This window comes from Cervus canadensis, chromosome 1, assembly GCF_019320065.1.
Source record: "Cervus canadensis isolate Bull #8, Minnesota chromosome 1, ASM1932006v1, whole genome shotgun sequence".
NCBI classification, from domain to species: domain Eukaryota; kingdom Metazoa; phylum Chordata; class Mammalia; order Artiodactyla; family Cervidae; genus Cervus; species Cervus canadensis.
The window spans coordinates 25,852,444-25,880,348 of record NC_057386.1 but is presented as its reverse complement, the minus strand read 5'-3'; the positions used below and the strand labels follow the sequence as shown (position 1 = coordinate 25,880,348).

At 58.2% G+C, this 27,905-nt stretch overlaps 1 protein-coding gene across 11 annotated transcripts in view; it reads right to left on the bottom strand.

Moving 5' to 3' along the window:
* Nucleotides 1–478: 478 nt before the first annotated feature.
* Nucleotides 479–27,905, bottom strand: part of LOC122443771 (myosin phosphatase Rho interacting protein) — a 94,907-nt gene continuing 67,480 nt past the window's right edge. For 6 of the 11 annotated variants that reach the window (XM_043472380.1, XM_043472336.1, XM_043472347.1 and 3 more), the window contains 15 exons: nucleotides 26,984–27,040; nucleotides 26,010–26,078; nucleotides 23,141–23,230; nucleotides 21,433–21,542; nucleotides 18,853–19,402; nucleotides 17,566–17,682; nucleotides 11,490–15,131; nucleotides 8,773–8,920; nucleotides 8,069–8,186; nucleotides 6,962–7,121; nucleotides 6,142–6,261; nucleotides 5,769–5,855; nucleotides 5,190–5,352; nucleotides 4,236–4,321; nucleotides 479–1,096 (listed from right to left, as the gene is read on the bottom strand). In XM_043472380.1, the coding sequence (XP_043328315.1) occupies nucleotides 1,025–1,096; nucleotides 4,236–4,321; nucleotides 5,190–5,352; nucleotides 5,769–5,855; nucleotides 6,142–6,261; nucleotides 6,962–7,121; nucleotides 8,069–8,186; nucleotides 8,773–8,920; nucleotides 11,490–15,131; nucleotides 17,566–17,682; nucleotides 18,853–19,402; nucleotides 21,433–21,542; nucleotides 23,141–23,230; nucleotides 26,010–26,078; nucleotides 26,984–27,040 (5,589 nt within the window). In that variant the 3' untranslated portion in view covers nucleotides 479–1,024. Of the gene's footprint in view, nucleotides 1,097–3,808; nucleotides 3,874–4,235; nucleotides 4,322–5,189; nucleotides 5,353–5,768; nucleotides 5,856–6,141; nucleotides 6,262–6,961; nucleotides 7,122–8,068; nucleotides 8,187–8,772; nucleotides 8,921–11,489; nucleotides 15,132–17,565; nucleotides 17,683–18,852; nucleotides 19,403–21,432; nucleotides 21,543–23,140; nucleotides 23,231–26,009; nucleotides 26,079–26,983; nucleotides 27,041–27,905 lie in introns of all 11 variants that reach the window. The other 5 variants (XM_043472365.1, XM_043472356.1, XM_043472326.1 and 2 more) reach the window with 5 other exon arrangements.

Here is a 27,905-nt window from a genome sequence, read left to right as displayed (position 1 = left end):
ACCAGATGCCGCACGGGCTCCCCCTGGGGCCATGTCCCTGCTCCCATCCTCACAGGATTCGTTTTTACAGAGTGCTGGAGGGTGCCTGGTGGTGGTCAGAAACGTGTTACTCAGGCCACCGAGAACACAGAGGCACGGGTGCAGGCCCCGTGTGGACGCCCCAGTGCCCTGGGCTCAGCTCAGGTGAACCGAGCACAAGTGAACACACATCACAATGGCCGGTTTCCATCTAGCTCCAACATCCTCTCTGCCTTCTTGACATAACAGGGTCTCCAATCAACCTTCCCAAAGCAAGTGGGGGCTTCTTTCTAGAAAGGTTAGGGGTGAGTAAGCATTCTCCTCCAGTGACTCTGAGGAAACGTGCTGTCACTGTGATCCCAGTCTGGAACCCAGGCTGCAGGGCAGCATCCGCCTCATGTGAAAAGAGTGGGGTTCCTGGTGACCAAGAGAGAATAAGCATAGGAAGGAATGAGAGGGGCCGGGTTTTGTGCAAGATTTAATAAAAAACAGACAAAAATAGGAGTGGCTGCTTTCAGCATTTCCCAGGCTGTGAAGGGTTTACCACGATGGTCTGGGGTGCGGCTCTAAGCGCTGTCAGTGGATGTGTAAGAGCTGCTGCCCTCGCCCCAAGCCCACGGGGCAGGTGCAGGCTCAGCCCCACCCTGGGCTTCCAGGTCCTCCCTGGGCTGCGAGCTGTCAGCACGGGACCCACAGCACAGCCTCGTGGCCCCTCCTGCCCCGCCTGCGTGCGGGGTGAGACAGAGCTAGCTTATCCCAGGCTGCTGGGCCGTAATACTGACAGGGAGCCGGGGCAAGGCGGGGCAGGCTGCAGTAACCAGGGAAAGCTTGGATGAAGACCCCAGGGAGTGGAGCGAGCCACCCACAGGCCAGTCTCTCATGCATCCGACCACAGTCAATGCAGACAACACCACCAAGAACGAGGACGACAATAAAAAATGAAGGGATGGACAGGAGTGGCACGGGGGCTGTGGCCGGGAGGTGTGTCCAAGCTGCACGGGAGCAACTAGTCGCGCTCCAGGTCCCGGGACTCAAAGAGCTTCAGGCGATCTTGCACCGTCAGGCCTTCCTTCAGACTCTGGTGGAGAAACAGACAGGCTGTTGGCCTCGGCCCTGCAAGGTGCGGGCGGCCAGTGGTGAGGCACGGCGCGGGGCCCCGGAGGGTTAGTGGGTGTGCGAGGAGGGCCACGGCCCCTGAGGAAGTGGTGTTACTGAACAAGAAAGAAAAAGTCAGAAACAAGACCGATGCTGAGCTTAGGGCTCTGTCAACAGGCAAGGATGAGACCAATGGCGCTGGAGAGAAGACCCTGCGGAGAACAAGGAAGCACCTGCTGTGCCCATATGTGGCCCCAGGAGGCCCCGAGCACGCTCCAGGGCGGACAGCCTCCCTGCTCCCGGGCCTCATGGGCCCCACTGGTCTCTCTTGGGGCTTGGGGACATGGAGGCCGTTCCTGAGCCTTTCAGAACAGAAGCCTGCCCATATGCGTGTGGACCTTGGTAAAGGTGAAGAACATCCAGACCCTGGTGGCACATGGAGGCTTCCCTGAGGATGAGGGCAGGTCTGGGCCCGCTTTCCCTGGGGCCCCGGCTTCACCCAGGACAGTGCTGCTTGCCTGTTTTAACTCTGACGCCACCAAGTGCTCAGAGGAAGGGGATAAGCCCACGTCCCACTGTGACTCCCCGTAACGTGCACAAGGGCCTCACGTGTTCTCAGGACTCTGCTCCCAAGCATGCCTGCTTCAGGTCAGTGCCGCTGTCTACACAGCAGTGTCTCACCCAGGGCTGGCCCTGGCACCTGCCACCCATGCTGTTCTGGCTGGGAACTTCCTTCCCTAAGGGGCAGCAGACTGCTAACTCCTGAGACCCGAGGAAACAGGCTTCCAAGCCCTGTCACAGGCTGGAAGCGGTCAGTTGCTGCCCACCCAGCACCTCTGTGACTCTGTGCGCAGCTGCCCAGAGAGGCCCCCCGTGAGGACCCTCGACACATCCCGTCTGCTCTCAGTCCCAGAGAAGCCCGGCTGCTCTTAAGACGAGGAGCTGCTGACCCAGTGAGGCCAAGCTCTCCTGTCCCTGAGGGAGGCAGGTACAGAGACCACCTACAGGAAAGGCAAACACCCACAGAGCAGACCTTGGTTCAGAAAGCCCTGGGGACACAGTTAGTTTCTGGGTGACTTCACTCCTGTCTACAAACACATCAGGACAGAGGGCCACACGGGACCCGTGTGGCTGGCTGTTGACAGCACGTCATAGGCCCAGTGGTGTCCCTGAGGAAGACAGCAAGGGCCCAGCTTCTCCCTGGGCCAGCAAGAATGCTGTTCTTATGTTGAAAACTTGCCAAGCCAAACTGACTCACTGTGACTCTTGGGAACCCTGTCCCTGAGCTCCCCCCAACTCACTTGGTCCAGCCTCGCCAAGACCCCCGGACAGACAGACCCTCGCTTCCTGCCCCCGCCTTCACCAGCGTGCAAGGCCTTCTCAGCACACCTCTGCAGAGGCCTTGTGAACAGAGACCTGGCCCTTTGTCCAGAGCCCAAGCTCCTTGCTGTACTGCTTTCAGGATCTTAGTTCCCGACCAGGGACTGAACCTGAGTCCTGGCACTGAGAGTGCCAAGTCCTAACCACTGGATTGCCAGGCAAGTCCTACAAAGTACTTTATTTCCCCTGACACGTGGTCAGCCTGAGGAGGCGGGCTCGCTGGAGCAAGGCTTCCCTGAGAGTCCTGTCATTTACAGGCACAGGCAGAAGGCCCACAGCACTCACGGTGAACCTGTAGCAATGGCAGGCCAGCCTCAGGCAAGGAAGTAAGATTCGTCAATAAGAAAACCAGAAACCAAAGAATAAGTCTGGGTTTGCTGAACAGAATTGCTTCCACGTTTAAAGAAAAAAGCCCCGAAGTTTTTAACCAGTCTGAACCATATCTGGTGGTAAGTGACTCAGGTCTGTAGGAACCTAAGTGTAACACACACACAAAAAAAAAAGGAACCTAAGTGTAACCGAGCTGAGGACAAACTGCTCAGGTTTACTTCAGCTCCTCCTGACACAGACCCTGCTCCCTGCCGGCGAGTGGGGGGCACCTGCTGGCCAGCCCTGAGGCTCCATCAGCATCCCCTCTGCCCAGCCCTTCCTGCTGCCCTCAGCTTCCTTACCAGGGAGTCAACAAGATCAGGTCAGTCGAGCTGGTGAGCCCACTCAGGAGGGAGTGACCCTGGGCCCTGGATGCCTGGCCCTGTGGGAGCCAGGAGTGTCCAGGCGCAGTGTCGGAGTCAGGCAGCCAGTGTTCAGCCCATGCCTCCCATCTCTGAGGTGCCTGGGTCCTCGGGGCTGGGAAACGCTCAGCCCCTAGTGCCTGTGGGCCCCTTGCTCTGCTGAGCATCTGCCAAGCTACAGGCATGAGGCATCAGCCCCCTTGGACTGTCGATCCTGGGGGTGGGGAGTGGGAACTACTTCAGTGACAGGAGGCTCTCGTCAAGCTCGCCTCCTGACAGAGGGCAGAAGTGTCCCAAGAGAACGTGAGCGCACACCATTTGACACACACAGGATGAAGGGCTGACAGCACCTGTGCCCCCCAGGATGCGGCTCTGGGCAGCCTGCCAGGCTGGGGGAGCACCCCTCTGTTAAGAGGTTACAGTAAACTCCCCAGAAGAGGTAAGAAACTTCACATGGATCCTGTCTGTGCTGCTGAGCAGGAGGAACGAGAGTGACGGGAAAACGAGCTCCCGTGGAGGAGTGAGCAGGGCATGCAGGCAGCGCCCTCGCGGGCGGCAGGCGAGTGGCGTGAGAGGAGGTTTACCTACACGACAGGGGGCCGGGAAGCGGGTCGTTTCAGTTATCCCATGAGACCTGCTCAATTACGGACTGTCAGGGGAAGAGCAAAAACAAGACACACACACAGTAAATCCTAAGTGCAACAAGCTGGGCACCCCACCCTCCGCCCCACCTTCCCGCGGAGGGGTGCACGGGGGCAGGGGCCCAAGTGGAGGAAAGTGTTCGGATGGTGTCAGCGTGAACTGTAGACATGCGAGGGGCAGTCCAGATGACAGGACGGCCCCCAGGAGCCCCGCCGTCACTGAGGAGACAGTCCTGCTGCTGTGCAAGGGGCACTCAGCCTGAAGCCCCAGCACTGACCCAGTGGGATGTGCGTGACTTGAGGCACCCTGGGGACCCTCCGTGCAGCCCCTGGTGGGCTCTGCACACCCAGGGCGGGCCCCCAGACTCACCTTGGACCTGAGGCCTCTGAGCTGCCGGCCGACACAGGACCTGTCTGTCTTCAGGAAATCGGGATTGCTCTTGGACTTCATGATATCTGAGAAGATGAAGAGGGCACGGTGCTAGTTTTGTAAACCCCCCAGAACACACAAGTCTGAGAGCTTCCCAGCTTAGCATCATCACTCACGTGACATCTCCGTCAACAAACCAGGGGAACGCCAAGCCTATAACCATGTCACAAGATCCTCAGAACAAGGCACGGGGAGACCTGGAAGATGACTACGGCCCCAGGCTGGCCGCGGCCCCCACTGCTGCTGGGCAGCCCTGCTGCCTACTCTCCTGAGACCCCGGGATTTAGCTTCCTATACTTAAGGCTCGCTCTCCCTCTCTTGTGAAGAGCTGCATGGTGACTAGCGGGCTAGAAGCTGAGCCAGCTCTGTGCTCCTGTGTGAAGTGCCAGGTCACAGGATGCATGCGCTTCTGACTAACCCAAAGTCCTCTGGCCCCCAGACTCCTTGGAAGCAGCCAGTGTTACATCTGAGCTGAACTTTGCTGCCTGTGGCCTGCCTGCCTTTAAGAGAACTCCTAACGCCTGGCCAGCAGCGATGCAGACCGCCGAGCAGGGGTCCTCACTAGCTGAGGGGGAGGTTCCAGGATCAGTGAGTTTGGACGTGGCCTCAGTCCTCGCCCTGCGGCCTTTTATAGGTTTTTTGGTGAAACCCCAGGATCACAAACCAGTGAGAGCCACTTCCAGAACCAGGGAGTCCATCAGGAAAATGAGAAACATGGCCTGCTATCGTGAACATGCGTGCCAAAGAGTGACTGCCCCTCATGAGCTGGTGCCCGCCACGCCCTGACCATTCAGCCAGAGAGAGTGTCTGACACAGTAAGGGTCCTCTGCTGGATCAAGGGCCAGCAACCCCACCACCTAATTTCCAGAGAGAATCCAGAGCCACAGGACTCACCGTATCCGGACACAGGCGGGTTCTCTGGGGACTTCTCACCCAGCGCTTCTGTGGCGGCTTTCAGCTGCTCCTTCAACCTGCTGACGTCACAGTCGGCCTTTGCCCTCACAATGCTGAGTTCTGTGTAGATATCTTTGTACTTGTCACTGGCGTACTTCTTGTCCTTGGGGACAAAAGGATAGCAGAGAGTGGTTACAGATAGGCTGGACTAGGGATGCCTCCAGAAGCGGAGGAAGCAGGTGGAGCCCATCTTGCGGAGGCAGAAACCAGACACAAAGTACAAGGGGCGTGGCAGGGCCCCCGCTCCGTGCGGGCTGGTGCTGCCTTGACCCTGAGGACACCTCTGTGCTTCAGGCTGGAAAACCCTGTCCTGGCTACCCCAAGTGAGTCCGCCTCCAGGAGCAGCCGCAGGAAACAGCCATGCACTGGGGCCTTGGGCCCCGCCAGGCGGGGGACAGGACTGGCCCTCCCTCGTGTCCGCTGCCCCTGCCCGAGAACAGGGTGAACGTACTCGGGCCTCTGCGTGTGATCTGGACACGCGTGGCCCCACCCTCCAGGCCCTCGTGGGACATGCATTACCCGCAACGCTGTCTGTAACTCGTCCTTGAGGGAGCTGATCTCCTGTTTCAGGTACTGAATTTCTGATTCCTTGACCCTCAACAAGACCTAGAGAAAGAGAAATGAGGGAGCTGCAGTGTCACGCAGTTGTTCAGTGTTTCGTTTTGGAGATCAGCACTTGTGATGTGGTGAAAACCAGGGAGGGGGGCAGGTGAGTGAGGATGGGTTAAATGTAAAGGTCCCTGGGGCCTCGAGAGGTCCCCTGCTGCCTGATGGCTAACTGTTCTTTGTGTCCTGGCACGAGTTGGGTTTTCCCATAAGCTGGGGCCACCCCTGGTCCCACGTGCAACTCATGCGCTGCAAGCTGGTGAAGGGACCTGGCTCTGAGCCGTACCTCTAACTCGTAGGCGTCCTTGCCCTGTGTGAGGGGCGAACCAGCGGCCTCGCCACCGGCGTCCCCAGTCAGCAGTGTCCGTAGCCGTGAGATTTCTGCAGCCAGGCGGTTGTTCAGCTCCTGGAGACAGCGACACAACCACAAGGTGCTCTCAGAGCTGCCTCGGGCTGTGACCAGGGTGCAGTGGGCGTCTGAGTCAGCACGTGAGCTGTGACACCTGTGCAGAAGCTGTGTGCATGGGCCGGAGGTGTCCATGGAACTGCCCCGGCAGGAGCCGTGCTCCCAGCCCGTCACCACAGCCGGTGCTGAAGCAGTTCCAGTTGTTCCCCAGTTTCTGCAGGGTTGGGGCCTTTTGCTGCCCTCAGCTTCTTTCCAGCTGACAGGTGGTTGCCTTTGGCCACTGCAGTGACCAGGCAGGCAGCTGTGGGCCCCCAGGGTCTCGAGCTGGGGCCAGGCTGACAGGCCTGTCTGCTCGGTGCCTTGGGAGGATGAGTGGTCCAGTGCACACAGAGAGGCTCTCTTCAGATTAGACCTACCTTGAGCTGTTCCATCAGCCAGTATTTTAAGTGTGCCCCAGTTTTCTAAGCGGCAGGCACATTTTAAGAAAATAACCTGACAAAATCCCATGTGAGCCTTGTATGGTCTTGACCGGGAGGTGTTTAAACACAGTCCCAGCCTTGGGGATGGAACCCTGGACCCAAACCACACAGTGACAAGAGAAACAGAGCCCGAGGCTAGCAGCGGCGGTGCCTTCTGCCCACACCCTGGTGAAGCTGTTCATCGGGTGGGGCCTGCAGAGCAGGGCCCCTGTGAGGCTCACCTGGTTGTGGGCATTGAGCTCCTGGTTCTCACGCTGGCATTGCCGCAGGGCCTGCCGCTCGGCCTCCAGAGCCTGGGCCAGGTGGGCGTTCTCCAGGCACTTCTGCGAGTACTGCTCTGAGAGGACCTCCAGTTCACGTTGCACAGACTGCAGCTCCTCCCTGGGGAGCGGGCACCACTCACTCCTCTAGCCACGCCCTGGGCCCAGCGTCCCCTTCACGAACCCAAGGGACAGCGGGACACCACCAGGCGGGGCAGCCACGCGCACCCCGTGCCCTGTCACAGCTGCAGGTCTGCAGCCCGGCCTAGGGCTCCGTCCATCCCCCGGGAGTCTGAACTCCTCTCCTGGGGTTCGGGATCGGGAGAGCCTCACCCTTGCACCCAAAACATGCTGTTTCAGATGGAGGCCAGAACTGGGCCATTTCCAGCGCTGGCTGACAGCCTACACCAGGTCTACCCGGATTTGGAAAACCAAGGCCAAGGGGCTACAGGCTGCCTCCAGCTGAGGTGAGCTGCTGCTGCCGCCCACCCACCTCTACCGTGAATACGGCCCCCGTGAAGGCGGCTCTGCATGGCCTTCGGTGGCCGAGGGGAAAGCTCCCAGGGGTGCTGGTTCCCCTAAGGGCAGAGCTCAAGAGCAGCTGTGGGGTGGACGTGCCTCACCCTGCCGCCTTGGCAGAGAACAGTGGAGCGAGTGCTGCTTGAACACGTGGGGGTTGTGGCCACATCTGCATGCACAGTTGAGGCATCCGCACTGCGCCGCCGCCCCCCCCCCGGCCCCCCCAGCTTCTGAAGCAGGGGCAGCTGACGGAGAGAAGGGATCCAAGGGTCTCCCAGGTGGGTCCTGAATATCTGACACTGTTAAGACCTCTTCTGCTACATCTTACTCCTTAGGTTTTACTAATTGGCTTCTGTTCAGCTCAGTAATGGGACCACTTGGGCCATGAGAGCAGTGCTAGGCCAGAGTGGTGTGGGGCGCCTTGAACAGGAGGCTCTGAGTGGCCTTAGTGCCTTGGGCCTCCACCTGCACTCCCAGGACCCACATCTCAGAGGCTTGCACAAAGACAGGTGGAAGGCACTGTCTGCCCAGCTGGCCGGCCCAACTCACAGGTACTGTCGCCGCAGAGCCTCGACATCTGCGTTGACACTGCTGATCTGGGACCGCTGGCTCTTCTCTAGCTCCCGCTCCATCTCCTCGCGGTGGGCGTTCTTCATGGCTTCAATGGCTGTGGACAGGATGTGGCCCTTAGTACCAAGAGGCTTGGGGCGAGACCAACAGGAAGGAGGCATCCTGCACCTTTGAGGCTTGGCCCATTGGCAGGTGGGCCAGGAGGATTCCCAGGAAAATCCCCGACAAAAGGCATCAGGTGTGGTTTGGTTTTAATATTTAAAAAAAAAAAAAAACTGATTCCATAAACACCAATATAATATAGAACAAGCAGGCTTTCAGGTTGGCCTGTCTTCTCTGAACAAGCAGGCTTTCGGGTTGGCCTGTCTTCTCTCTCAGTGCTAAGACCCAAAGCTGCTGTGGAACACAAAAGGTGGGAATGCTGGCTGAGGCCCAGTGCTCACTGCTGCCGCTCCAGGCTCTGACGGACCAAGGCCCTGCAGAATGTCCGCTATCAGAGAAGCACCAGCAAAGAGGCTGACAAGATGAGGACAACCCCTCCAATGCACAGGTGTGACTGGCTCGGGGCTGATGAACTCCCAAAGTGCTCCTTCCTTAAGCCAGCTGTCCCCCTGGAGAAGTGTTAGAGCTTGTGCCCAGCTCAGTGAGAGCCCATCACCCATCCCGGGGTGAGCGACTCCCACCTGAGATGGTGGCCGCTGTCTCCTCAGCCAGGAGGCGGTCCTTCTCCTCCCGCAGTTTCTCCAGCTCCCGCTGGTGCTGCCTCTGCAGGTCCTCAATCTTCTTTTGGTGTGTCTCTTCCATGGCTGCAAACCCCCGCTCGCACGTGGCCTGGAAGGTGCACAAGGGGCTTTACCCACTTCCCTTCGGCTCCCTGAGCAAACCGTGACTGAGCAGACCACAGTCCCACCCCGCCTGGCCCGCAGGGCAGGGAGCTGCTCTCTGGGGCTGAGCCCGGCACCAGCTCACACCCAGAACAGTTAGAAAAGGGTGTTCAACCCGGTGAGTCCTGCCTGATTCCTGTGGTTGTTTTGAGTTCCATTTCTCTGCAAAAAGCTGGTACTGTGGGTAGGAGGCTGCTGCCATGGAATTGAAAACAGCCCATCCTGGCCCTTTATGGAATGACTGCCAGGTACGACTGACAGGAGGACGACAGAGAGCATGGGCAGAGGCTGGCATGTCTGGTCTTGAGTTAACCCCTGATGTGCTCAGCACCGCCATACCCCAGGTGCTGGGCACAGTTGTGAACAGAGATGTCTTGGTCAGCTGCCAGGAGCTGAGAGACCCTGTGAATGACAGTGACCCAGGACACGGAGCCGGGGGCCCAGCCCTGCCACTGCCCAGCTGGCCACTCTGAGATGGTCACTGAACTTCTCAGGCACGCGCTGAAAGAATCAGATTAGGGTGTGGGACACTTCCTTTTCCTTGTGAAGGAGTACAAAGAGGGGTCCTAATTACCAGGTGCCTCTGCTCATTGCATCGAGGTCATGGCAGAACTGCTCCCCGGCCTGGTCTGTGCCTTGCTCCAGCCTGGCTTGGTTTATGACCTGGATGTGGCCTTGGGGACCTAAGAAGTGGTCCCACTACCCCACACACCCACCCTGTATCCACCAGGCCTGGCCTATCAGGTTAGTCTTCTGCCCGGGGTGGGTGAGCGTGCCTGTGGCCGTCAGGGCTGGTCTGTGCAGCCCTTTGGTGGATGGAGGCACACTGGGGCCTCTCTAACAGAGAGGGCTTTGCTCAGTAAGGCACAGCAACCACGTTTCTCAGTTCTCTTTCAGAGCTGCGAGAATGTGGCCACATCAACTCTGATCTAAGTCTGCGGGATCTTCTTGTGCCCGGATCCAGGAAGGATACCAGGAACCCAGTCTGTGTCTGGGCACCTCCGTCTGACTCCCACAGGAGCAGACAGACCTTTCTAGACTCCCCAGTCAGCATTTTCACACTCAGGGTCTGCACTTCCCTGGGACAGACCTGCTGTCCACCACTCACTGGGCATTCCTCCTCACAGTGCCTTCCAGATGGAGCCCCTGTCTCCTCTTTGCAGCTCACACACCCCTGGACACCTGGAGAGTCCCAGAGCTGCCCTCCCACATGCTTTGGTTCAGCATGGCCTCTCGGTCAACACACGGGCAGGGGAGTGTCTAAGTCATAGTTTGATGGGAATGTTTTAGAGTATTTCAAGGTAAGGATCAGAACTCTTACAGAAACACTCAGGTAGTTCCTTGGATAGCATATGTTAATCTGTAAATACAATTCTAACTTGTAAGACAGTAAACCCTGGGGTCAGTCGGTTCCTCGATGACTACTGTGCAGAGTTGCCAGAAACGGCACCAGCTTGCAGCTATCAGGAGAGGAACCGAGAACCCAGTCTCCCTCAAGTGACTGCCATCAGCCCGGCACCCAGGAGAGCAGTTTGGTTGTAATTCCTGAGTCTCACAGGACCCAACGAGAACAGACTCAGGACAGAGAATGCTACCCAAGTCCCCAGCCTGGCCTACATCCCTTCAGGGGCCCAGCATGTGCCCACATCAGCACAGGGGCTTCTTCCCTCCTGACTTCAGGCCAACTGTGCAAGAGGCCGGTCCGCACCTCGTCTAAGTTGCCTCCCGTGCAGACCCTGAGTGTCAGGGGAAGCAGGTGGGACATTACTTTCAAACGCCTTGCTGGTGTGCCCTGACCGCATGAGACCGTGCAGCACTTTCCATCAGCCCTTGAAGCTTCCTCAGGATTCAGAATGGCTTTCAAAAGGTTTGGACTGATTTGGGAAAAGGCAATAGAAACAGCCTGGCAGGTGCCAAAGTGCCTGCTAATGCCCAAATTCTTATCACAGCAGCACAGCCACCTCAGCACTGGATGTGGTGCCGGCCAGAGGAAGGGGGACACGTGAGGAGCCTGGCATTTACTGCACTCGTGTGGCGAGAAGCCCAAGAGCAGGCGGCCCAAAGCCCAGGCAGTGACACACAGCTGAATGCTCCGCGGCCGGGAACGTCACCTGGACAGGCCAGGGCCATGGCGTCCTGCCCACCAAGCGGGGTGTGAAACAGGATGGATGTGTTGGGGGAAGGTCACTTCTCCAAACCATGGAGAAAGGAAGGCTGCACCTCCTTGAGAAAACAACCATTCCTGCACAAGGTTCCCCACTGGACGCGGCCCCTGGTGGGGGAGGTGGGAAGTGTGGCAAACACCCCTGTCCTTCGAGAAGTCCGACTTTACACTCCCAGGACAGTTAGGAGAGGAACCTCACCAAGTCCAGGCCTGCACAGCCTGGAGGTGAGGGTGGGGTCCCCCATCGGGCTCTGCTGAGACCCCCTGAAGCCCACAGGCAGTCAAGGGGGAACAGCACATTTGGAGCTAAGAACCCTGTCCCAGCTCCACCCCGACCGCTCTGCTTTGAGACCTTGAGGCTCTCCAAGTCCCTCTGGCGCTCCTCCTGCAGCAAGGCCACGCCGCCCGACGGGTCCTTGTGCTCCAGCTCCTCCCGCAGGATGTCCACTTGTGCCTCTAGCTCCTGGACGCGCTCCCTCAGCCCCGCCATGGACTCAGCCTCGCCCTCAGCTGGTGAGCCGGAGAGGGGCTGGCCCTGGTAGTGGCCCAGAGTTTCCTGCAGGCACCGCAGGGTCTGCGAGTAGTGCTCCTGCAGGGCCCGCAGCTCCTCCTCATGGATGGTCTGGAGCTCTCTCACCTTGAGCTGGAACCTGGCCTCCAGGGCCTGCACCTGCTCCACAGGCCGCCCCCCCAGATCCTGCTCGGCCCTGGCCCCGGCGTCAGGCTGGCCCCGGGCCCTGCCACATGCAGCCTGCAGCACGCCCTCCATGTGGACCTCCTCCTTGAACTGCTCTGGTGGGGCAGCCAGACGCTCGCCGTGCGCCAACTCCAGACGCCTCTGCTGCTGGTCCAGCTGGGCGACCTTGGTCTGGAGCTCCACGTTCTCCCTTTGGGTGAAGGCAAGCACGTCCAAGTACTCGCCTTTCTGCTTGCGGAGAAGCTCCTCGGACTCCCCTTGCAGGGCCCCCAAGGCCTGCTCATGCCCCTGATAGGGGGCCTCCTGGCCCAGCCAGGACTCCTTGTAGCCCCGGAGCTCATTCTCATACTCGAGCCGGATCCTGCAGGCTGCATAACACACCTGAGCCTGAAGAATCGCATCCTGAACTAATAAAGAAGAATACTGGCCGAGGCCTCCCAGACAAGCACGGCGCGAGAGATGCTGGGACGCCTGGAGAAGCTTCCGACAGTCCCCGAGTGCCTCCACAGAGGGAAGCGAGGTTAGGGACGCAGAAATCTCCCCCAGGAGACTGGCCTTATCTTTAAGCTGCAGGGCGAGCTCCTCCTGAATAGCAGCTAAGACCCCAGAACTCTGGCTGGACAAGGGACAAGCCAGGGAGCCGGCTGGGTCCTGATGACTTGGTGCTTCTACCGGCGGGCGCCCGGCCCAGGACACCTGGTCACCGTCTCTGGTGCCCAGCGGAAGCTGCAGGGCTTCCGAGACCTGCTGCATCACCCTCTCAAAGGCAGGGGTCCGATAGGCCCCCAGGACCTCCTGCAGCATGCACTTATGCTGTTGCAAGGCCGCCTGTGTCCCCTGGAGGGTCTCCTGGGTGCTCCGGAGCCTGCGGTGGAGGGACTCCCTCATCGAGCATGCGGCGAGACTGAGCTCGGCCCTGACCCATGTGGCGTCCGCCAGGGCAGGGGCCGGGGCCGGCCGGGCACACGCCTGCCTGCCTCCTGAGGCGCTGGCTGCCTCTCCGCCCAGCATCTCCAGGTGCCGGCTCAGGGACTCGACCTGGCTCCAGAACTCTCCATCCACCAGCACCTTCTTGGCCCAGGCATCTGCTGGGGCCTCTGGACAGACCACGGCACTTTCAGACTCCAGCGGCCACCGTCCTGACTGAGCGATCTCCAGGAAGACCTGCGACATGTCCAACGTCGTGTTCCGTAGCGAGTCTGCGATCTGGTCTATGAGGGCGGCTTCCAGAGCGATCTGCTCAGAGAGGAGCTGCAGCTGCTCCTGCTCGCTCAGCGTCAGCATGTGTGGCAGCTGCTGGGATGGCGCCTTCTCCTCCTCCGAGAAGCCTGCTTCCCCCGTGGAAGATGGCCGGGGACGCAGGGCCTGGACAGCACCCACGAGCAGGCTCTCCAGACCAGCCAAGGGCCCTGCTCCTGCGTCCCCTGGCAGGGACCGCAGCTGTTCTCGACAGCTCTCCAGGCAAGCCAGAGCCTGGCTGTTTTTCACCTGGAAGTCGTTGAGCTCCCCAACATGGCTCTCGACCGCCTCCGCCCTGGCCTGTCTCTCCTGCTCCAGCTGGGCGGCCAGCGCGGTGACCTGGAGCAGGCTGGCTCGGAGCTGCTCACAGAGCCGCGCCTCGGTGCCGGCCCACTGCTGGTGCAGCGCAAGCAGGGCCTCCTGGCTCTGGCCCTGCTGGCTCTCCAGCCTCGCCGTCACACCTTTGAGCTTCTCCTCAGTGACGTAGAGCTTGGTCTCCAGGGAGTGGATGATGGACAGGTAAGCGTCCGGGTCGCTGGGCATGGGAAGCGAGCTGGGGGTAGCCTCTGATGACATACTTTCCTCCGAGGGTGAGCGCTCCTGACTGGTGTCCGAGGACACGCTGCTGGCCCCGGTCTTCTCGCACCCGTCAGGGTGGGTATACTTCTGACACTGGATTGTGGAGAATCGGATTCTTTGCCTCTTAACGCCAGGTACTCCCTGGTCAGGTTTTGAGGACACTTCCGACCTCAGGAGCACCATGCTCTCTTCTCTGCTGGGGCTGCTGTCCCCCAGCTCCTCCCCTGGGGCCACATCCTCCAGCCCCGAGCAGGGCAGGCCTGGAGGCATGCCGGCAGTCTGGCACTGCAGGCCCACATGAGCAAGGCTGTCCTCAGCATCCTCCAGAGACTCTGTGGCCAGTCGCCGTTCGATCTCTCCCTCTGCCTGGAGCTTCCCGTCTGCCTCATCTAGGCTGCTCCCCAGGGCGGACGTCCCCAGAAGAGCCTGCTGCAGGCCCTGCCCCTCCCTCTCCAGCACCTTCTCGTGCGCGTCCTGCAGGCGCCGCAGCTCCTCCTCCTTTTCCTGGAGCCGCGTGTGTGCGCCCTGGAGCTGGCCGGCCACCCTCCTGAAGGAGTGCTCCAGGCTCTGGTAGTCAGCCTCCCTCCCCCTCAGCTTCTCCTGCAGTGCAGCCACATCCCCATCGGACAGGGTGATGCGGCCCAGCAGCTCTTGGAGACGCTGCTGCGTCAGATCGCGCTCATCCCGCAGGCTCTGCACGTGCTCAGCCAGCTTCTGGATGCTAGCCTCCTTCATCTCCAGCTGCTGTTCCAGCCGCTGCACCGCCTCGCTGCCCTCACACCCGGCGCTCAGCTTCTCTTCCTGCAGCGCCTCCACCCGGTGCTCATGCTCCTGCAGCCGCCCCTCAAAGGCGCGGGCCCTGTCCTCTGCCTCCGCCAGGCTCCGCAGCAGCTCCTGCTTCTCCCGCTCGCAGCTCCCCAGTAGCAGCTCGTAGTTCCTCTGCAGTTTCTCCTCCATCAGCCTCTGGGCCCGCTCACTGGCGCCCAGCTGCTGGCTGAGGTCAGCGATGCGCTCCTGCAACTGCTGTACCTCCTTGTGCCGGTCCCGCTGCAGCGCCTGCTGCCGCTCCAGGTCCCGCAGCTCCTGTGTCCTGCCCAGCAGCAGGGCCTCTGCGCTCTGCAGCTTCCGCTCGCTGGCGCGTAGCTGGGCGTTGAGCGCGGCCTCACTGTGCTGCCGCTCCTCCAGCTGCTCGCGCACCTTGTCCTTCTCCAGCCTCAGCTCGCCCTGGAGCTTGGCCAGCGCCTGCTCCTTGATGGCCAGCTCGGCGGCGGTGTTGCCCAGCCGCGCCTGGAGGCTCCGGATCTCGGCCTCGTGGTGCCGGATCGCATCCTTGGCCTCCCCGTAGCTGCGCTTCAGGGCCTGAATCTGCCGTGTGATGAGCTCCTGGCGCTGGCACTGGGCCTCCAGCTCGCCGTGCAGATCCTGGTTGACTCTGTGGAGCCTCTGCCAGGTGCCAGACGGGGAGGTAGCCACTTCGGTCTTAAAAAAACCGATGAAACACGAGTTAGTAACACTCGGCCTCCCAGTTCTGAGTGTCACACCTCTGGCCGGGGTCAACCACAGAAAGGCTCCTTTGTGGGTCTGTCTTTTATCCTTTGCACAATTTTTTCCCCCCATTTAAAAAAATAACAAATCATCTCAATTTTTTTGGTAAGCAGCTGTTTCCAGATAAACAGAAAACATGAACAGTAACATCAAAACAGCTCTAACTGCACAGCTTCTAGGAGAAATAAACCAAACAAAACTGAATAATGGAGCACAGTGGTAAGCAAACGAAGACTGCGGGACGAGAGACTCTGGCAGGAGGCGCGGGTAGGAGCAGAGCAGAGCATCATTTGTTTTGCGAAACAAAAGGCACATGGCTCTAGACCACAAACCCCACAAGAGCGCAGCACCCGACACGCTGCCCCTTCCTTCTGGGACAGGAGAAGGAAGGGCGGCACCGCTGGTGGACGTCAGTGAGGTGACATCCGAGACACTCCTGTGGGAGGTGGCGCCTGTCCTCCACAGTGACAGGAAGAACTAACCTCTACCTGCAAGAAGACAAAACGAGGGGGAACGGAAACCATGGAGTAAAACATGAGAGTTAACAAAACAAACCTTTGTGGAGTTCAAAATAACAAAGTGAAGCATGCAGAAAATAAAACAATTGAAACAAAACTCCTCAAACTGAAAGGCATGCAGAACAGACAGAACTAATTAACGGAGGAAAAAACAAGAACATGAAGGGAGTGAGAACAGCTCAGCCTCAGAACTGGCCTGCCCATGGCTCCCTTGAGGTATGCTGGCGGGGAAGCCACAGGTGTGACACTCAGTTACATAAGTTAAGAGACACTCCACGGCCACACATGCCAGCTCCTCCTCCCGGCCGGCAGCACGGCGCCCACCCGCCACCATGACCCTCCTCACCCTTAACCCCAGAGGCCCTCCTCGCTCACCCAGACTTGAGATCATAAGCAGTGTGAAAGCAGAGGGAGGTTAAGAGTAACTGCCCTCTGACCTGGGAGGGAAGTATTAACATATCTGGCCTGGGGCCAGGCTCATGCAACCATCCAGGTCAGACACAGGTGGGTTCTAAGGTTAGCAATGTGCAAAATCTGCTGCCAGGATCTTCTCGGCCTGGCAGCCCAACCGGGGTTTAAAAAGGAGCTCCCCAAACCTGCAGGGTCTCTGCACAGATGTCCCAGAAAGTCCTGGAGTGACATGTGCAGCAAAGAGGGGTGTCCCCACACTAGGTCCCAGGGCCTCAGGGTCTGAACTGGGCATGGCAACAACTACGGCTGAAGGGCTGGGAGAAGGGTCCAGGGCACACGGGGTGCCTAGGGCTGAGGCCAAAGCTGGGGGAAAAGGAAAGCAGAAAAAACATCCACCAGAGGGTGTTGTGGAGAAGGGCAGGAGGACAGACTGTCCCGAAAGTCCACCAGACCAAGGAAACCAGTGTGCTGCGGTCTGCAGATGCAGAGATGTATCACAGCAACTCAGGGGCCTGGAGTCAGGGGTGCCCTCTGGGACCGTGTCTTCATCTACACAGACAAGGAACCTGGTGCTGGGGGAGGGGGTGCAGGACCCAGACTGGACTGTGGCGCCCTCAGCCTTGCATGACGAGACTTACGTTCCCAGCCCCACCATCCTGCTTTGCCTTTCCTGGAGCTCAAGCTCACCTGTCTGTTACCTCTCCCCACCACACATCTGCTAAGGGGGCAGCGGAGTGCTGGACTCCAGAATGGAGCAGGGCCTGGAGCACTGCGGGACGCGCAGCTCACACCAGCCTGCCCTGCCCAGATGCCCTCCTGCCTGTGAGACACCTGTGGCTCCCTGGCAGCCGGCACTCTGGCACAGAGACCTCTGCGGGAGACAATGGGTCTGGACTCTTGGCTCAGGAATGGGCAGCTGTGTTTCCCCCTCAAACCTCAGGCTCAGCAGAAAGTAAGATGTGGGGCTGCTAGGCAAGTGGACAGTCCCAGGCTGCCCCATGGGTGGGGCACAGACATGGCTGGGGGAGGGGACCAGTCCTAGCTCTGCCACAGGCAGATCCTAAGGAGGCACCTGGGAGGATCCTAAGGAGGCCTATTCCTCAGTGTCTTCTGTAAAATGAGACTAACGCTCTTCTTGTGAAGTTAGAAATGACTTGCAAACATGTGACATTGATTAATAAATATATGTTGGGCTCTTTGAAAGCTGAAAAGAAAGACAACCAGAATTATTTTATTAAAAAACAAAAGAGCCTTAGCTGTAGAGGGTTCATCAGACTCTCCCAATGTTGTATGAGCAGCAGCAGCACACTGTCCAGAGTGCCTGCTCCTGCAACAGAGGGCCCTGGAGCCTGGCACTGGTTTTTGCACATTCCTAGCCTGCCTGGGTCCTGCACATGAAGCCCGTGGGTGCCCAGAGGGTGGCAGCCCCTCAGCCCTACCTGCAACACATAGCCCTCCCGGGCGCTCTGCTCCCGGCCCAGAGCCACCCTCAGCTGGTCCTGCAGCAGTCGGTTCTGTTCCAGAAGGTCTGAGGCCTCCTTCTGGCTCTGCTCCAACTGCGGGCAGAAAGACACACGTGTGAAGCAGGATGGCAGCAGTGGTCAGGGGCAGCACAGCATGGCCCTCGTGGTCCTCCCGGTCCAGCGTGGTGGAGCTCGCCGGCAGGTGCACTTCTCGGGTCTACACTGCACCAACGGTTCAGCTCAGGCCGTGAGTCTGCATGGGCGCCACTAGCTTCCAGCTGCTGGGGGCTGCACCAGGCCAGGCCCTACAGGAACAAGGCCTCCATGCCTGTGTCTGAGGGAAGACCGCCCACTGGGTCCTTTGGGTGTCCTCAGCATGGCCAAACAGGCCTGTGCTGCTCCAGGCAGGCCTTGTGCCAGGCTCTACACCTCAGCTCCTACAGAACCCCCTATGACCAGCTGGACACGATGGATTTTGTATAAAATCATGTTGGTGAAGATATGGCTCCTAGCAGCTGTGAGTCCAGCTGTCGCCTGCTGCCCCCTTCTAGCTGCAGGGCCCTGGTCAGTGGGGAGCTGGGTGCACAGCAGGCTGTGCTGACTAGCATGGGGACCTTCGTATCAAACCCTGCTGTCTGAAACAGTCTCAGAGTCCAGTGTGTGTGGCCTGCTGACCTACAGTCCAGCTGTTTAGAGCAATCTCATTTTGGACTGTTAACTTACTCCGTTTTGCCTCCTTTATTGTATTAACAGGCATAGAAAAGTGTTGATGCTAGTGGTAAATATAAGCCTCATGAATCTAACAAGATGAGAGGTGAAGGCAGGCCAGATGCCCAGCCTATGGTTTCATCAGCCTCCAAAGTAAAGAGCACACCTGAATCAGCAGGCAGGCCGGCCATGCACACCCCTCAGGGCTCACCCAGGGTGCCAGGCTGCTGTGCCCAGACAGGAGCCTACCAGTTCACTGTCCTCTCCGCCAGTGCACCCCAGAAACAGGGCAGGTAAAAGACACCCCACCCCACCCCCACCTCTGGCCCCACTGGCTCTCAATGGCAGTACCCACCCCTCTGGTCTATGGAAAGGCCTGATGTGCACCTTCCCTGACCCAGCCCTCCCCCCAGTACTTATCTGGGACCCGTCTGTGTGCCTGGTTTGCTGAGGGGCCTACAAGCCCTTGGGCCTAGGCCCACAGCTCCTATACTCTTGGGCACAGAGGGGGCCAAGGAAAGGGGCTGCATGGAGTCAGCCAGCACGCCCACCCACCCTGGCCGCTACCTCCTTCTCCAGCAGCGAGGTCAGCTCGGGCGTGGAGAGTCGGTCGCTGCCATCCTCAGAGGACAGGTGCAGGGGGGCGATGGGCACCTGCTTCTCCTCCCGGAGAGGGGTGGTCTCCACCTGATGCCAGCGCTGCTCGATCTCCACATGCACATTCTGGGTCCTGAGCTCAGCAGCTGTAGGCGGCCCCAGGCCCCGGTCGACCTCCATGCGCAGGGCCGCATCCTCTGCACTGGGCCCCTCCACATCCGGCGTCCCAAAGCGCTTGCGCCGCTCCTCCCGCCGTCGTGCGCGCTCCCGCTCCAGCTCCCCGGGTTCTGCCTCGGCCCGAGAGCCACCAGCCCTCTCCTGGGCCAAGGCCTGCTGGATAGGGCGGAACTCGGCCCAGTCGAAGGTCTTGGAGCGGCCCTCGCGCCTGCGCTCACGCGCCCGGCTCCTCTTCTGCTCAGGGTCAGGCTCCCCAAGCTCCCCGTCCTGCTTCTCCAGCGGCCTTGCCTCCGAGGGGGAGCCGCTCCGGGCCTTCACCTGCGGCAGCGAGCTGCAGGGGCCAGAGACAGTGGTCAGGTGGGGCCCCCACCACCAGGCCCGGCCCCTGCTGTCAATATGTGCTTTTCCTGCTCAGCTGCGGTCCCTGGAGGGAACCCCAAGGGGCTCTGAGCCGTGCCAGCAGAGAAGGAGCCACAGACGACAGCCCAGAGGTTTCCTGCTGGATGATGATAGGGTCTGAGAGCCCTGTCAGATTTGCTGGGCACAGCCACCATCCAAACGAGGCCATATGGGAGGGAAGCATGTGCTGGGCTGACGGTGTCAGAGTGAACGGGAGCAGCTACTTTCCTCAAGGCTTGTGGGTTTTCAATAAGCGGGTAAGGAACACAGTCAGTGTGACAACCCTGGGACCACCTGTGGGCCAGTGAGCTGGCCGGCCCAGGTGGTTCCCATGAACCAGCACCACACAGGGGCTCACTGGTCAGGACTTGAGAAGACTGGGTGGCCCACCTGGGCCAGACGCTGGAGGACACCCCTGCCTGCCCGGCAGCCGGGTGCACCCCCTCCCCCACAACCCTAAGATGTGGCTGTCTCAACATAAGACCCCGAGACCCCCCCACCCTGAGCAGAATGGCCTCTGGTCCCACCCAAGCCCTCAGCACAGGGTGGGAAGCCCCTGAGTGGCAAGGGCTAGGGCTGGGGGGCTCCAGGGAACACAGACAAGGAACCTCCGGAAGAAGCACCCTCTGTCCTGGGGGCTTCCAGGTCAGGACCACATGCCTGGACACATTTCTCCAGGATGGACCTTTCAACAACACCCAACTGCAAGCTGGCCCACGGCCCCAACCATGTGATGGTCAAGATGACATAGCACCTCTCTGCCACTCTCTCTGGAGATGAAGCCCCTGCGACCCCACCAGATCGGGGCTGCAGCACTTGGACTGAGCTACAACTTCTGGCATCTACACCTTCCTGGGACATGGCCTAGCTGCACTAGCTGCACTTTCCTCAAAGTGTAAAAGCCCCCACACAGAGCACACAGTGAGGCAAGCACCTATGGCTCAGACCACGGACACTGGAGTCTCTTCCTGTCAGGAGAATGCTGTGGCCCTGACGTGGAGGGGAGGAGCTGTCCTGAGCCACGTGGGCCTGAGCACGTCCTCCACACTGCTTTTGAGGCCAAAGCCCCACACCTGCTCTGTGACACCCGAGGCTGACATCCCCCGACCTGGAGCTGGACCGGCCGCGCGGGGTCCTTCAAAGAGCCCAGAGAGGGCCTTGGCCTCTGCTCCTGGTCCTACAGACTCAGGAACAACCAAATACTCTGTTCATCTAACGAAAAAAGGAATAGAGTCAGCACAGGACAGAAGTAGAAAGGAGAGTCCCTTTAGGATCCCTTCCCGACTCTGTTAAAAAATGTAGATGACCAGGTGGGAAGCAGGACTTGGCAAAGGTGTGAAGCCACCCCCAGTAAGAGATGTGAGTGCTCTGTGGGCATGAGGGCCACCCTCCGGACATGGCCTCCAACCCAAGAGGCACTTGAGAAGCACTGGGACTACAGGAGGGAAAGGGTAAGGGAGAAACTCTCAGGATCAGTGAAGGCTCTGAGGCCAGGAAGTGAGGGTAGCAAGAGTTCTGGCTGTCACAGAACCAGCCGCATGCAGAGATCCTGTCCTGTCTGCTTTTTGTGAAATGAAAACAGCAGGTTTCTAACCATCAGGGCAGGAGGAAAGTTTGGGGCAAATGATGACCTTCCCAGAGGTGGCTATCAACACGGGAACATCCCCAGCTTCGCCCCCCGCACCAAGAGCTCCAAAGGGACATTTGTCCTGGTTGCACAGACATCCTGCAGATGCAGGAGTGAGGCAGAAAGACCAAAAAAAGGCAATGCTGAGGTGGCCTGTGGACACAGCATCTGGTGCTGCCTTTAACCAACCAGGGCTCAGCGGCCGGAGATGCCCTGCACCCAGGCCCCAGGGAGTTCATGCACTGGGCAGGGCTGGCAGGGGGTGGCGCAGTGCAAGTAACAGACAGAGGAATAGGGTGGCTGCACTGAGTCTCCTGGGCACCTGACTGGCTCACCTCGTCACGTCCGGGGCAGAGGTTGGGTGGACGTGCTTCATGATGGTCTGGATCCAGTTCCTCCGGATTCCGGACGTCATGGCAGACAGAGTGAAGGCGCCCTCCTTCGTCTGCATGGAAGATGAGGCGTTAGCCATGAGTATCCCTCACTGACCCCGAAGGGCTTGCAGGAAGGACTCACCCCCAGGATGCCCCTCCCAGAGGAGCTGCTCTTGATGGGAGAGGCTGAGGGAGGGGGGTCTCAACACGAGGCCCAGAGAGCAGGAACCTGGCACCACCCCCAGCATCATCCGCAGAGGTGGCTAGGGGTCTGGCTCACTGAGCATGCCTCTCCCTCCTGCAGGACAGGGGCACAGGGAATCATCGGAGTCCCCAAGTCACAGCTGGAGTCCAGATGCCCTGGAGCCCAATGGACTGGGGAATGGATTTCTCCTTCTAATGAATTCACTGGCCTTCAGGTCTGAACTCGGTCTCCTCTGAGTTTGGTTAACCTTTGTCACTGCCATGTGCTGAATCTAAGCCCAAAGGTCAGGAGAGGAGTCCCAGCCAGGGAGCCCAGGGTGGCAGCTGGCAGGCTGCTGGGTGCCCGTTGCACACCTCAGGCTCTCAGGAGGGAAGAATTAGCTTTTCCCAAACCTCATGGTTTAGTCAGTAAAGACTCCGCCTGCAATTCAGGAAACCTAGTGACTAAACACAGCACAGTACAGAAAGACAGGTCTGGCCTTTGCCCTTCACCACTGTGGTGCAGAGTGGGGGCTAGCCAGGCCAGAAGGACCAGGAGTGTGGTAAGGAGATGCTCTGGCTGTGTAATGTCAGCTGGCCTCTGGGGGAAGGGCTGGAGCTTGCCTGACCACATGGATAATGATCCAGTTGATGGGTTATGAAGCTGCTATGAACACTCTGGACACACTTGGGCCTGGTGCCAGGCCTAAGCCCGAGCAAGCTCCCCAGGCTGGAAGCTCTGTGTGTTATCAAATGTCAGTGCCAATAGGGAGACTTTCCCCAAGGATGTGAAAGCTTCCTGTTCAGTGCAGTTCTCCACGAGGCGCTTCCTCGGGCTGATCCCAGTCTGTACCCTTTGCTAGAGTGTGTCTGCAGTTTTAAGGAGAGTGTTCCCTGTGCTCTGAGTCCTCCCGGCTAGTTATCGGACATGTGGGGGTTCCGGGGCACCCTCAGACTTGCAGTGGGCATCAGCCAGCTGTCATAGCCGGGGGTCTGTGCCCTCACCTCATCTGGCTACCCCTGAATAGTCCTTGAACCCCCATCTTTGATGAAGTGGCCAGTGAAAACTGTTCCATCTGCCTAGTCAAATAATTTTTTTGAGAATGGGACAGCACCTTGCACACTGAAGTCCTTCCCAAGATTGTGGGGCAGAAAGACTCCCATGAGTGGCTACATCGATGAGCAACGAGTAAGTGCATGAGAAGCTAGTGCCTTGAAAGCTGAAGAAGCAACACCTTCACTCTTACTCCCCATACCCCACCTCTTTCCAGCTGTCCCTGTTCTACTGAAAGAAAGATCCTATTACTACAAAGGCTCTGGACAGCCTCGAGGGGGAGATGCTGACGTCTGCTTTCTGCTGAGATCACAGAGCGGGGATGGGGTGAGGAGCTACAGGACAGAAAAAAGGAGAGGATGAGGTGCCCACCCATCAGGCCCATGGCCCTCCCCTCACACCCCGCCTGCTGCCCAGCCCCACCCTACTCACATGGATCTGGAAGCCATAGTTTCTCTGCACTGGGTACTCTGTGACATCACAGCACGTAGACAAGTCGATTTCCCCATCCAAGTCGGCTGCCTGCAGAGAAGGTGAGAGATTTAGAACGTAAAGGTCAGTGTCCCGTGAGCTTTTTGGCTACTGGACAGGTGTTCTCGCAGGTGCTGCCGACCACACACCACCTAGAAGCATCCATGCCACCCCACCCCCATCCTGCCAGGGACATCCAGGCCAGGGTTCTCAGACCTCCTTTACACTCTTAAAAAACTGAGGGCCCCAAAGAGCTTTTGTTCATGGGTGTTTTATCTATTGATGTTTGCCATATTAGAAACTGAAAAAAAAATGAAAAATAAAAATTTTTACTCATTTAAGAGCACAAACCCATTTCATAAATAAAAAGTATTATTTTAAAAAACCAGCAGGACTTCCCTGGCAGTCCAGTGGTTAAAACTTTGCCTTCCAATGCAGGGGATGTTTGTTCAATCCTTGGTTGCAGAGCTAAGATCCTACATGCCTTGTGGTCAAAACCAAAACATGAAACAGAAGCAATATTGTAACAAATCCAGTAAAGACTTTAAAAATGGTCCACATCAAAAAAACTTTGGAAAAAAAAACAGCACAAGATTTTTGCATCTGCCTTTAATGCCTAACTTCCGAGGATACCTGGATTCTCACGTGGGTCTCTGAATTCAGTCTGCTGGTAGCTTTTGGCTGAAGTATATGAGGAGGGCCTGGCCTCACACACACTCAGGCTGAAAAAGGGAGATGAATTTTAAGTCTTTTCAGACAGCTGTGGCTGTTCTTCTTTGACAAGTGGTAGTTTCTTAAAGATGAACTGCACAGTGGAATCTTTCTGTCCTTGCTATTATGTTAAAACCCACGGTTCTGCCCTGCTCCGTGAATGGACCTCTGACCCACGCGTGACCTGGTGACACCATGTCCCGTCTCCTGGGAGAGTCCCTAGACACTGATGTTTCCTTGTTCCAGAGCAAACGCTGTGTGTGTTGTCATCACTACCTATTTCATCAGGAAAGTCTAGGCTCAGGGATGCTGTCAGGTGAGCGATGATGAATACAAGTTTCTCAAAGTTCCAGTTTTTCTTAAAAGTTCAAATTGAATCATTGCTAACAGTTCTGTCAGTTGTCTTCCTTGAAGGAAGAGACTTGGTTCATTTAATCAAGTGAGCATCTGTGTGTTGGTGTTTAAGTAGAGATGATGGGCTGTGAGGAGGGGGGATGGCAGAGGGCAGCGTGGTTGCAGCGGGTGCTCCCCATGAGGTGGCGTCACGCCTGGACAACCAGCACAAGAGACTTTGCCAGCTTCCGGCGGGCGTTGAAGGCTGAGACTAATAAATCAGCACCTCTCCTGTCCTGTCAAGGCCCTTTCTGTAAGGCTGTAAACATGTGGCAGTGAAGGACACACTGGCTATCTGCTCCTGCAGCCTGGTTGGCTAAGGCATAAGGTCAGCACACGGGACGAGGTCAATGGCACTGTAGTCTTACAGCACTATTTTTGTTATAAAACCCTGGACGGGTCTCCAGGGGTCCATAAAGTACACTGTGAGAACAACCCAGCACTTGCGTGTGCTCCTGTAACCCCGGCGCCCATGCTACTCCCCATCTGCCTGCCCACCAGCCTCTGTTGCCTGTGCTTACAGAGGCATAAGAACCACTAACATCATTCATATTCCTCCAGAGGAGAATCCTGGAGTGAGAAGCAAGGGAAAAGGTGCAGGAACAGAATGCCAAACTCAGAAGAGGAGTTTTTTTTGTAGGTGAAGAAAAAGCCCTTCTGTTTGGTGTTCAACCATGGAACCAGGGCTCACAACCAGGCTGCCAAGTTCACCTGCCACATCCATCTTTGTCCAGAAAACAAGGGATAAGATATATTGGTTTGGTTCTTTGCAAGACAGTTTACCACAATATTTCTGTGTTCAGTTCAGTCGCTCAGTCGTGTCTCTCTGCAACCCGATGAACCGCAGCACGCCAGGCCTCCCTGTCCATCACCAACTCTCAGAGTCCACCCAAACCAACGTCCATCAAGTCGGTGATGCCATCCAACCATCTCATCCTCTGTTGTCCCCTCTTCCTCCTGCCCTCAATCTTTCCCAGCATCAGGGTCTTTTCAGATGAGTCAGCTCTTTGCATCAGGTGGCCAAAGTATTGGACCTTCAGCTTCAACACCAGTCCTTCCAATCAACACCCAGGACTGATCTCCTTTAGGATGGACTGGTTGGATCTCCTTGCAGTCCAAGGGACTCTCAAGAGTCTTCTCCAACACCACAGTTCAAAAGCATCAATTCTTCTGTGCTCAGCTTTCCTTATAGTCCAACTCACATCCATGCATGACCACTGGAAAAATCACAGCCTTGACTAGACGGATCTTTGTTGACAAAGTAAGGTCTCTGCTTTTTTATACGCTGTCTAGGTTGGTCATAACTTTCCTTCCAAGGAGTAAGCGTCTTAATTTCATGGCTGCAGTCACCATCTGCAGTGATTTTGGAGCCCAGAAAAATAAAGTCAGCCACTGTTTCTCCATCTATTTGCCATGAAGTGATGGGACTGGATTCCATGATCTTAGTTTTCTGAATGTTGAGCTTTAAGCCAACTTTTTCACTCTCCTCTTTCACTTTCATCATAGAAAGAACAAAACTGTTCATCCTGAGTTTTAAAATGAGACATCTCTTAGTGTTTTTCAAAGAACACAGACAAGAAAAGCTGCTGAAGCCCCCCCATCCCAGGTGCTGAAGCAGGGCCTGGAGAGCCTACTTCCAGCAGAAGCCAGTCCCGGAACATCAGACTCTGCCCCAGGGCTGGACTGGGCCACCCATCAGCACACAGCGTGGACCCGAGACACTCACCTCCTCAGCCACAGAGTCCCTGTAGAACCTCAGGCTTTGATCAGCAAGGACAAACCAGTGCTTCTTCCACTGAAAAAGAAGGAGTAAAGTCAAGACTGAACTGAACTCCACACTCCTGCTCTGAGGCGCTCCACAGCCAGGGTCCTGGGGGAACACAGACAGTGGGCGGCCCCTCTGGCTGGGACACACATACAGGACTCTGCTCAGGCCACAGGCAGCCACATGCACATGCCTTCTCCCCGGTGACAAGGCGGTGTGGGCACTCCACCCGCAGGGGTGCCAGGCAGAGGGAAGCCAGGCCCCCCAAGCTCAAGGAGGCAACCTGTGAGTTGTGGCCACCTGCTGTCTAGCCAGAGGGGCGCCCACCTGCTGCCAGCAGGGGTGACCCAATCACAACCAGCCAGACTTCCCAGTCTTCACTGTGAGGAACGACAGGGGCGCTGAGTCTGCAGGCAGAGCCGAGGGGGTGGATACAGAGGGGAGAGAGAGAGGAGGAGGACAGGGGGGCGGTCTGGGGATCTCGCAGAGGGACCCAAGGCTACTCCTGCCTCCTGGGAGGCCTGGTCTCCACCCCAGCAGCCACTAGTGGCTCACTCTTTCTGCTCAAGCCTGCTAGCTCCTCCCAGGCCTGTGGCTGCATCTCGGCTGCTGCCCACCACCTCACAATCAGGGAGCCTGTTCTTGGGGAACCTGGGCTCTCAGGAAACCTCTGGAGAATGTGGCCAGGCGGGAAGCTCATGTTGAAGGACATCCCCAGGCCTGAGGCTGATGCTCACCAGGAGCGGGAGAACAGTCCACATGCTGGCAGCAGGCAGGCTGCCCACCACACCCCCACTTCTGAGGAGACGGGGTCGTGGTCACAGTCCTGGAGGTGGTGGACAAGGGCCAGTGCTCACACACCCACGGGGACAAGGCCAGCTGGACCTTGCACCTGCTCCCTGGCGCCTGGGGCCACGGCAGTTCCAGCCACTCACCTGGCCATCCTCATACTGCTTGGTCAGCCAGCCTTTTTTGAAATTCAGCAGGTCGGGCTAAGAAAGAGGAATAAAGAACAGCTCAGAGAAAAGCAGCCTGGTGTCTGGTTCTGTGCAGAGCAGACTGACGAGGCAGGCATTTCTCTCCCCATGAGGGGCCCTAGAAAAGGGGCTTTTCCACGTGCCGGATGAGCACATGTGGCTCCTTGCCCTGGCAGGGGCTGCCCAAGCCACTCTCGGGGTGTGCATCTCCAAGGAGGGCAAGGTTGCGCACAGGGCGCAGGTGCGGCCCCCTCGGCCCATGAGCAGCACAGCAGGGCCTCCAGGAAGCAGAGAACAGTCCAGACAGAGCCACCCGGCATCTCGCGTGGAGGGAAGATGAGCAGTGATGGCTGAGACTGAGAGTCTCATAAAAGCCACGAGAAGACTGATGGCACCTGGTGTGAGCACGACGCAGCAGTGAGCTGCCAGGACCCTCCAGCCACCGGCCTGCCAGGATGACCCTGAGCCCCCGCTTCCCTACAAGCAGCAGAGCCAGGACAGCAGGTGCTGACAGCACCTGAGAGCACCCGGAGGGCCCTCGCAGCCCTGGGCCTGGCTGGTGTCTCATGTGTGGGCATGGGCAAGGCCAGGAGAACAGAGATGCAGCACTGCAATGTCCAAGGACCCAAGGAGAGTTAAGAGAACATGTGCCCCAGGGCGGGACACCCATCAGCCATGGGTGCCCTGGAGCCTCTGCTGCGAAGTCTAGACTCCAGGTGAGAGAGCGTGTGCTCTGGCCCAGCTCGGGAGCCGCTGGGGGCCCCATGCCTGGAGGGGTGGGACCAGCCCTGGTTCCTCAGGAGGCCAAAGACAAAGGCAAGAGGAACCCATGTGAGCTGCTGTCTTCACTCCTGGGGCTCTGACTTGCCTTTCAGGGCTC